At 44.5% G+C, this 10,581-nt stretch overlaps 1 protein-coding gene across 3 annotated transcripts; it reads right to left on the reverse strand.

The window, feature by feature from the left end:
* Positions 1-84: 84 nt before the first annotated feature.
* On the reverse strand, positions 85-10,531 carry IKBKB (inhibitor of nuclear factor kappa B kinase subunit beta). 3 transcript variants are annotated; one of them, XM_053966436.1, is made up of 21 exons: positions 10,413-10,531; positions 10,246-10,340; positions 9,403-9,520; positions 8,568-8,637; positions 8,070-8,158; positions 7,524-7,613; positions 7,040-7,164; positions 6,602-6,709; positions 6,207-6,336; positions 5,551-5,745; positions 5,172-5,286; positions 4,710-4,833; positions 4,317-4,468; positions 4,142-4,203; positions 3,588-3,697; positions 3,280-3,329; positions 2,665-2,764; positions 2,332-2,479; positions 2,016-2,143; positions 1,194-1,284; positions 85-649 (listed from the first exon to the last, which is right to left on the reverse strand). In XM_053966436.1, the coding sequence occupies exons 1-21, from the start codon at positions 10,515-10,517 to the stop codon at positions 581-583; spliced, it is 2,274 nt and encodes a 757-aa protein (XP_053822411.1). In that variant the 5' UTR covers positions 10,518-10,531; the 3' UTR covers positions 85-580. The 3 variants fall into 3 exon arrangements, with proteins under 3 accessions (XP_053822411.1, XP_053822409.1, XP_053822412.1); XM_053966434.1 differs by having other exon boundaries at positions 3,259-3,329; XM_053966437.1 differs by lacking the exon at positions 7,524-7,613 and having other exon boundaries at positions 3,259-3,329.
* Between the last annotated feature and the right edge of the window lie 50 nt (positions 10,532-10,581).

Raw genomic sequence — 10,581 nt, forward strand, 5'->3', positions numbered from 1 at the left:
GATAACATTCTTACACCTCTCACGTTTCAGTGACCTGCACAGTGAAAGCAGCTTTTTCCATTATAGTGTTACTGAGCGCATCAAAAAGAGCAAACCAAAAGTTTACATGTTTTAGATAAGTTCGTTCCCATACAGGAAACAAGTATTAGGTAAGTACAACCATTAATTACACTTAAAGAAAAAAAGTGCAAATCAGCAAAGTTAAGAAATTAAGTTCACAGTTCATTAGGAAGGTGACATCTACCAGTGACTGGGTTTTGGGTATTGGGTCCATTGTTCATTAGAAAGCCTAAAATGCAGCAAAACAGCCACAGGTGATGCCTAAGGGAAGATTTATCAGGACAGAATATCTGCTGTCTTAAGGCACAATTAAGAACATTTTCCAAGCAGTTAAGAACAGGCATTCCCTACTGTATCTTTGTGAAAAAGTGACAAGTGGATACTAAGAACTAGGCCAGATGTATCACATAAGCAATTGGTGACAGTAGAAGAAGGCAGTTGATACTCCCTTCTCAGAGGCAGCAGCTTTTCACAGTTGGCTTCCCAAAGTAGCGTGGCTTCAGAGGCAACCAAAGTGATTTTACATCTCGGTTTGTCCTGGACTGTTTGTTTCTTCTACCTGAAGCTGCAGCCAGCTCCAGTCTAGAGCCTAAAGAATAAATGAAGTTCAACGCTAGCTTACAGTCGAGTTTTCTCTAGAATAAAAGTGAAGCATGTTAATGAGTTTAAAAAAAATTACTATGAACAAGTTGGTCAATATAATTTCATGATAAGCCACATGACTGCTATCAAGGAAACACTTAACCTACTTGCACTCTACTATTTTATAATCATTTTAATATTCTGCATCATTAAATTAAGCATCCATGCCCACCACTGTAATGCCACCCAATTTGTACTGCCACACAAAGTTAAATTTGTGTGCAGTTCTGCAGTATTTTTGTACAATGGCCAAGTGCTTTGCCCCATCCTTTACTGTTCAGCACAAGTTCCCAGCATGTGGCACCCAGTCTAGGCAAGTCAACAGATTATGAGGGAACAGGTGCTTCCTATCTCTGCAGCTCCTACTTGCCTCTTGTCCAAGAGTAAATTGCAGATTTCAATTAGCTATATTAGTGGTGGCAAAGTTGCAGAAGCAGAACTTTGAAGCCATGCACTTCCCCAGTCCATTTATAGAAGAATGAATACATTACCAAGAAACTCTGCTCTTGATCCTTCATTGTGTCATGCATCACATTTTCTAGTTGGCTACAAAGTTTCTGAGATTCCAGCAGTAGCTCCTCACTGAAAGGGGCAATTATTACACTATTAATTTCTATGACAGTTTAAAGAGATGTTGCCTCTATCATGAAGAAATATTTCTGGCAGATATGCTGCAGAACACTGAACTCAGTCAGGTCATAGGCCTGTAATTCATACTGCAACTTGAAAAGTTAGTGGCAGCCCCTGAGTTACTACACAGGGGAAAGGAAATGTATTATTCCAGGATGGGATTGGGTTCTTATTATGTGGAACCACTGTTGCTAGAGAAAAAGCTGAGAAGCCTATAAACTTAAGGATGGAGCAATATGCAAATAAACAAACCAGAGTCTCTCATTCCAAGGAGTGACCCAGTTCATTTAGGCAAGCCAGAACTACATGTGCTTCGTCACAGCAGTCTCCTCAAAGATACAGCTCAGCTACTATGATGTTACATGACAATGCTTCAACAGTTCTTGCTGGCAGTGAACTTCCAAGTGAGCCCAACCATCTCAGATTAAAGAAGAAAACCAAAAAAACACCGTTATTACTGAGGCAGGGGGAAGTGAAGCTATACATGATTCCCCATTTTTTGTAAGAAAGATCTGCAAGCCTCAGGAAGTCTTAACTACTAAGTAAACCAAGACTGCTGACAACGCAAGCTGAACATGAAGTACAAAATATGAGAAATGCTGTGTGCCATTATTTCATAAAGTAGGAAGCCCAGCTTTGTAGTGCTGGCATTAGCAACTGAAGAAGTCCAGACTTTGCCTCACCTTTTTCTTACAGAGTCTGATAAATTGTATGTTCCAGAAGGGACCTGCAGCAGCAGCTGACCCGAGCTACCAAGACGTGATGTGTTCGTGCTCTCTGGACTGCCAGTAACAGGACCACGTACTTTACTCTGAAGAAAACACAGAATATTCAGAGTCCAATTATTTCCACTAGTTTTCAGCAGCCAGGAACATGAGACAACCTGGAACTTGGCTTTAATACAAATTCAAAATAACCATAGGACATACTCAATTTACTATTATTTCAGTAACCTATGCTACAAACTATATTCTTGGGTTAAAGTGGAGTTTTACTTACACAAGCGATTTTCAGCAAGTTCCACAGTTCTTTCTGTCGTTTCTCCTGAAGCCTAACAACTGTTTCCTCATCTTCACTCATCAGAGTCATCACTTTCTCCACTCTGGGGAACAAGTCCAATGCCTTCTGTTTGCAAACTACAGTTTTACTATTAAAAAAGTAAAAACTTATCAGATCACATGTGGGCCACTGCAGTAGGACAACATTCCTGAAGTTACTTATTTCCTGTAACACTGCAAGATTTCATTAGCTGTATGCATTGAGTTTTAAACCTTCTCTTCCTGGAAGAGAGAATGCATTCTCTCAGCTCTGAAGAAAATCTACAAAGCTCACCTGAGCTGAGCATAAATGACTCGAACTTTTTTTTCAAAGGTCTGGATTGCCTGTAGGAGCAGTCGTACTATTTCCTGGCTGTCACCGCTTGTCCTCTGATCTGGAATGAGAGTCAGTATTACACAAAAAGGTAGGTTTATAGGACAGAGTGTGAAGATTCTTAGTGGCTTGTTTCCACTACTGCTTCAATCCTGAAGCATCCAAAGTTCAGGATATGCAAATTTGTGTGGGATGAATTACACTGAATTTTGACCACCTTCTTCAAAATTTAAAGAACTTGAAAAGGAGAGTTGGGACTGTATCAGAGGAACAGCCATGTCTTTTATCCTTCCTACACAGAAGCAGCAGCATATGCTTGTGGCAACAGCCTGCTCTGAGAAGAGCTCCAGAGGAGTTTTGAGAACAGCTTACAAAGCACCAAGAAAGGAAAGCTGGCCTAGTGTGAAACTGACTCCCTGATTCCCCTCTGGAGAAAAAGGCAAGTCCAGGAGAGTCCATGTGCTGCTAGTGTCTGGGCAGGCCTAGAAGGCAGATAGTTTTCTCAATGATCATTACTATATCTCTAAAGTTACTATCCACACAAAGCAAGCTGACCTTGAGTAAAGTGTCTTTTACCTCTTGGCTTCTCTCTCAGTCTTCGGTACAGCTCTCTGGCTTGTTCTTCTCTAGAATAAAAAAGCAGGAAAAAACAAAGGATTTCCAAAGAACCAAAATGAAGAACAAATAGTTTGAGAACTCAAATCTTTTCTATACCTGTCTGCTACTTCAGACCAATGACAGATGAGTCAAAAGCCATCTTTAGTGTTAAAGTCCTCCCAGTCCCCCATAATATGGGTGGAAGTAATAGCCCTTTCATTGTCCTGTAGTAAGTAAGCTTAGCTAGAAACACTCCTGCATCTGAAGCTCAAGGCAGTTCAACTCACAAATCCTCCAGTGTTCCTCCTTGTTTACGACCTAGTGGGCTTCTCTGCAGGTCCACAATGTCTGTCTGCAGGGCCATCATCCTTTTCACTAACTGGTCCACATCATCCTCCTGAAAGCAGGGTAGAACATAAGCAACAGAATAGTCTCATACTTAGAGACACTACCACTCACATTGGTTCTTCCTTTCTCATTCATATTTCTAAACACATATTTCTTGCTGTTTGCAAGATGCAAACAGCAGCCTTGGCCAAAGACAAATGAGAATATGAGTCACTTCAATTCAAGGAAATTAGGTCGGTGCTCTTGGATAAAACTTCCAAGACATTTTTGAGGTTTCCCCAAGATCTCCCTCCTTCCCCTAAGCCTTACAACAGAATAAGCTTCAGGTAGTACAAGTAATGTACAAAAATGGTGCCACACAAACCAAGGCAACTCCGAACACAAGGAGTTTCTATTGAAGGCAGGGACAATGAAGTAAAAGGGGGAGGAGGGGAGAGATAATAAACACAAGCCTCTTTTTCTTTATGATAAGCCATTAGATTTAGAAACATACCCGCCCACAAAGTTCCACAGCTTGCTCCATCTCTTTCCAGGCAAACAGCAGCTTCTCAGAAGCTACAGGAATCAAAGAAGAGTGACTGGCTTTCTCAGGTTCACAGAGAAAGGGGTAGGTGTTTTTGTGAGCATAAAAGGCATGAAAAGACCTGTTTGCAAGATGCTATACTCACTAATTCCGAATTCAATCTGCTCTTTATACTTTTCCAGATCAATTTGGATGCTTGTTTTAAAGAAGTCCAGCTTTGCTTTCAGCTGCTGAGAAAGGGAGGCCATTGAATTCTTCATCTTCGAGAGGGTACTATTGTAACGCAACAGATTCATCCTGCATGGACAAGAAGGTCCTGTTAGCCTCTAAAAATAAAAATCCACCAGGCTTCCACTTACATCCAAAGTAGACACTTGAGATAGCAGTGAGGACAAATGCAGTTGTGCCAAAGGGCTAACTCTCAGCTTTTCATTAATTGCTTACAATCATGGGCTTCCCCATTCCAACAGGGTCCCATTTCTGTCTTCCCTTTCACCAGAGCACAGAGATAAGTATTTTAGAGAAACTGCCACCGTACATGGCTGCTCGCTGCCCCTGCTGAAGCCGGTTACAGTCCTCTTTCAGCATCCGGATTGTGTGCCAGATCTGACCCCACACTTTCCGCAACTGGAAAAAGTGGAGATTCTTCTTTGGATCCTGAACTGAAAACAGAGGAGGTGGGGAAAAGGGAAACGTACGTATCAACATGAAGCCGGAAAGTTGCGTTATCACAAAACAGACCAAAACATTGGTCCTTTGAGGGGCATGTTACCACCTGCAAAGCCTAGAGCTGGATAACCCCTGTGCAGTTCCCCCAGTATATCAAAATCCAGCACTTCCTTTTTTTCAGTTATTCTGATAAATTGAATGAATGACAGTCTATTTTACTTGCTTCTTGATGTAAAAGCTCCCTCTACTCTTTGTACATGACACAGACTGCAGAACACGGACACCGCTCTCAACACAGACCCCCGCCATTCACATCAGAGAAAGTCCTTACGGATGCAGTCAACACTTTCTGGATGAGGACGCAAGGCCACCTGAGCCTCATAGGAAACTTTCTTGTTATCAAAGAGGAAGAGAAGGTCCGTGTCTGCAGCTGCAGTATCATTCACCTGCAGAAGACAAAAGACCCAACTAGGTTTTCTCAGGAAAAGCAAGCCTTGGTAACACCGTAAACAGAACAGTCCTCCTCAGCTAAACAAAGAACAACATCAAAGGCAACAGGGTGCCTATGCACCTGCATAGGTGCCTATGTTACAACGGCTGTCAGGTCTGTGAGGTTACCATGGCAAAAGCATGCCAAGTCCTGTGATCCCAAATTGAGAGCAGTGTCTTCTGATTCACTCAAAAGCAAGAAAGGGAGTATCCAGACTCACCTTGCTATCAGCTGTATGTTTAGTGATCAGCTTCTGAGAAAACAATGCAAGTCCTGCTTCCTGCAGTAGTTCCTGGTCCTGTTCTGGAATTCCTGTATCTGACTGAATCCTGGCCTTCACACTCTGCAGAGTCTCTTCCTCTGTCACAGGGTAGGTGTGGACAGTTCCCGTAACCATGTTCAAAACATGAAGCAACTACAAGAAGAGTAGCATGGCATGAGAAAGATGACAAATATATCTTCAGCCTTAGAGCAGAGATTGAGGGACTGAGACAATGATCACCAAAAAACTGTTCAAAGCACTTGGCAGACTCAAGAAGTCACTCTGCAGCTACTTCCTAACATTATGGCAAAGTTCTTCTCCTCCATCAAGTGAGAGGACAAGAATGGCAATTAAATACCTTCAGCTGTAGAATCCTCTATCAGAATATGGAACTAAGAATGCACAGAAGCATTTCACTACTCCTAATAAACTCAGGGACTATTTGTCCTCAAAGAAGCAAGAGGAAAGCACCCGTCACTAACTGTCAGGAGACAGTTCTGCCAGTTTCTGCCTCACTCTTCCTCCTAAGTCTATGATTCAAGCCTCTCCTCTCACAGACTACAGGCAACTACTCTCTGGGAAACTTTTCAGGGCAATATGGACCTACTGCTTACCTTCAAGTTCAAAATGTCATCCAAAGCTTTGAAACACCCATTGGGTCCATATGTAGGATCTGTACCTCTCTGACGTGGGTGCCACATTAACATGAGTTGCAGCCATTTCTCCAGCCTCCCAGACAAAACACTGAGCAATAAAAACCAGAAGGAGATCAGAAGAGGTAAAAGTGCATTTGCAGTAACCATATGGCCTATTCTGTGTGGGAGGACTAACAAAACTCCCCCCCACTTCTCCCTATCACAAAGGCAGAAACCAAGACTATACAAGTCTGACAAGCGATAATAGTACTGCCTGTGTTATGCACTCAATTTATTCACAGATTAACACAGTAAGGCTTGGTCCTTTTGCAGAAGAATCAGTTTATCTCAGCACAGCAATTTCTAGTACTCACCTGTTCAGATTGTTTGGGCAGGGCAGACGGCTAGAAAACTTGACTTCTCCAGATAAGTCCTCTGAAACAACAATATCCAGCTCACTCTTCTGACGCACTTTTGTATGCCTAATGTAAGCAAGCACAGTGGTGAAATAATTGCCTGCCTCTCCCATCCTGCAAGTTAGTAGGCTCTTAAAGCTACTCTTGACAGACATAATACAGATGCCACTTTGATTTCTGTTATCTGCCCTGCAGGAGTCAGCCCTTATCCCATAGAGCAAGTATCAGGAATGTTGAACTTGCTCAGGTGGGTCAAACTCCTGTGAAGGGGGTCAGTTTCCATAAGGACAAGGAACATAGGGATATTATCCTCAGAATCAAGGGACCACACTTCTACTTCCTGTAAACAGGAAAGTCACACCATGCCCACTTATCACCCAGCCACGGTTCACTCACCATTGCACTGGCTGCCAGTTGGGTAGGAATGGTCGGAAGCCTGTAATGCACTCAAAGGCAAGCGTGCCAAAGCTCCAGTAATCCACTGTCACCGTATACTTCTGCTGTTCCAGCAGCTCTGGAGCCTGATACAGTTTACACACATGAGACAAAGCCACCCAGCTCTGAGCTTTCTCTATCCCTTAACATCTCATTAACATTTGTACAAACCATTAAAGACATTATTGAACACTGCCTCTCACGCGCTTTAAGACCCTCTTGGAGTGAGCAGCATTCCTGGTTACTGGCACTCCTGCTTATTTATAACAGAAACAACTAGCAGAAAACCCAGTGTCAGCAAAAAACCAGTCACCTTCACTAGCTTCAGCACCACAAACACACCCCATACCATGCAAGTACTTAATCCCAGCCCAAAGCTTGATAACAATTAATTCTACCCCACTAGAAAGCAGTAGCTGCTCTTCTACCTGAATTCCTTTCTTACCAAGTACTGCAGAGTCCCAACAAAGGATGTGCATAGGCTACCCTGATCCAACTCCTTAGCATAACCAAGGTCAATGATTTTGTGTATTAACTGAAACACACAACAGAGAATAAGAATGCTAGACCAAAGTCCTGTTAAAAGAAAGAAAAGGTTCAGCTCTTCAAAGCTATACAGGAAAGGTGCCAGTGAACAGACAGAAGTAGAAATGGGAGACTACTGTAGATTCCTAAAACCGCAATGAATTTGAAAGTGTCACAGCACACTTAGCAGTTCTGCATCTATCTCCTTCCAATCTTAGGTCAATCAGTACAGTCTGGCTCTTTCCTTAATACCTGAAAGTCGAAATGTCAGGTGTTAACAGATGTCTAATACAATGTCTTATCTCAGCTGCACACAGAATACTATTCATCTGACACAGTGACCTGAGACAGGTGTTATCCTGGGCTGAGTGCTCTTGCAGAGGGACCATGTAACTGCATGAAGCACATGCAAGTTCCTTGTAAGCTTACTCGTCTGTGCAAGCAGAGACAACTGCTTCCTGCTTACCCTTTGTTCTCCTTGCTGCAGCACAATGTTCTCTGGTTTCAAGTCTCTGTGGATGATCCTGTTCTCATGAAGGTATCTGAGAGCAGAAGCTGAGACACAAAAAGCCAATTTTAAGAGCATAAGTAACAGTACCTAGCATGAGCTCAGTAAGGATTCAGCTCTATCTAGTAATAAGCATGGCTTTCACATAAAACCTTGTACAATCAAACATACAATGAAACACTAAGTGTAAGGTGTAAACTTAACATCATAGAACTCTGGACACAAACTGAGTTCTCTGAGTGTTCCCTCACATTCTTCCTTTTAAGTGTAGTAACACTGGCTAGCTTCCAGTAGGCAAGGACCTCCCCAGACTGCAACACTTTGGTAGATGATCAAGATCATAAAAGGTCAGTCTAAAACTGAGTCACTAAGGTCACTGCTGTATATTTGGAGAGTGGATTCACGACTAAAAGAGTTTCTGTAGCTCAGACAACTGAAGGTACTGCTACCACTTACCAATGTCAGATAACAAGATAAGAATAGCTTCTTCCCGCAAGCCACAGCAATTCTCCAGCTGGTTCAGGTACTGCAAGTAAGCAACACAGAATGCGGTCTTTCCTTCCTCTATCCTGAGTGAGGCCCACAGTCCCGCAAATTCTCAGGGATACAAGAAATTTCAGCAACGGCAATTAAATTCTCCAGAAGCACAAAATTGTATGGACTGTGACCTGTGGTAGCAGCAATTACAGCTTCGTAATTAAATCAGCCTTAGTTTAATTGCATGGGAGGATAAAGGAGCAGGTGAAAGAAGTCACTGTCATCCCATTCTCATCCTTCTGTTTGTTCCATCCCTCTTTGCCATTTCCCCTGTGCCTGCCAATATCAACTCCAATATCAGGGCTAAAGTCTGTGTTTTAGCTATGGGCAGATTATAGCAAAGGTCAGAAAAGCCTTAGGATTAGAACTATCATGTGTTATTTCTTCCTATGATAGACAGGAGTTAATCACTTTCAGGAAAGGTACAGCCTACAGATGCACCTACCCTACAATGGTCTTGGCCATACTCACATACTGTTGCACATCCCTTACGCTTGCCCTCATTGTTTATGTGCAAACTCCTCACAGTGTCACTTGCATCCAAAAAAAATAAAAAGAGTTTCACAAAGCATTTAAGTCTTCAAAAGCTGAACATAATATCAAGGACCAAGCCACCAACACCTGTTGATGCCATGACTAGAATTGGGAAGCATCAGGACGTGAAAGCAAAAGTTTTAAGGGAATACTTCAGTAGAAAACCTAGGGTAAGATTAGAAGCTGATCCATTCCTGGGTTACCACCCCAAGGACCTCACCTTGCGGAGGTCTCCACCTTGGCAGTACTCCATGGCCAACAATGGCAAGTCATTTGGTGCAAGCTTCTGCATCCCTTCAGGGACATCGCGGGCAGCCACCACATTGGGATGGTTCAGTCTGCAGAACAAAAAATTAGGCAAGTATACGTGATGTTCTGCAACTGCTATACAGTTTCACATGTTCCTGGTCATCACCTGAAGTCCTCCATGGTCACAAATCCTTTTAGAAACTAAATTAGTGAATTCTAAAGGTTTGCATCTTTCATGGATCTAGACTCATTCCAACTCCTGGCATTTCACATGCAAGACTGTGTTTCTTCAACACACATGCATTACAGATCTGTCTAGAAGGTACAGCAACAAACCTTGCAAGGAGTGCAAGGCAGTCTGTTGCCACCGTCCAGAAAAGACCCACACTGCAATCAGACCACTACACCCGAAAATGTTAATCTAACACCCCAAGGGACTGCCCCAGCACAGACATTAAGTCAGGCAAAGCAGCGGTTAGGTAGCAGCGTTGTTGTAGCGCTGATGGCACAGCAGACGAGCCGAAGACGGCAGTGTGAGACCCAAGTGTCAGCACAACGTGAAGTTTTCTTACGCGTCAACTTCCACGCACCTGCCGCAGCGGACCGGGCACCTCCCGGAAGGGGATCCCTTGGCGGCCGGCGGCCGAAAGCCTCTCCCACCATTTCCCTCAGCGCACCCGTCAGATCCGCGCTCCAGGGCCGCCTCCGCCACGCGTCCCGGGGCACTGACGCGACACCGCGCAGCGACCCCTCCGCCCGGCCCGGCGCAAGAGGGCACCGGCCTCGGCCCGAGAACACCGCCGCCCCGCCTCACCTCTTCATGATCTGTATTTCCAGCGCCCAGCGGTCGCGGTTGCGCGGGCTCAGCTCCTGCCGGCACTGCTTGATGGCCACCTGCTCGCCGGTTTCCTGTGGACACAGTAAGGGTTGGGCTGAGCCCGGGTCCCGAGCCGGGGCGCCGCGAGCCCGGCCACCGTCTACCTTGTTGTGCCAGCGGATGACGTTGCCGAAACCGCCGGTGCCGAGGCGCTCCCGCATCTCCCAGGGCCCGCAGGTCAGCGCCTGCAGCGCGGGCGGGCGGCTCATGGCGGGCCCGGCTCCGCTCCGCGGGACCTGCGCTTCCGGCTCCGGCGCGAGCGCCCGCCCTTAA

Source organism: Vidua chalybeata, chromosome 28 (assembly GCF_026979565.1).
Source record: "Vidua chalybeata isolate OUT-0048 chromosome 28, bVidCha1 merged haplotype, whole genome shotgun sequence".
NCBI lineage: Eukaryota > Metazoa > Chordata > Aves > Passeriformes > Viduidae > Vidua > Vidua chalybeata.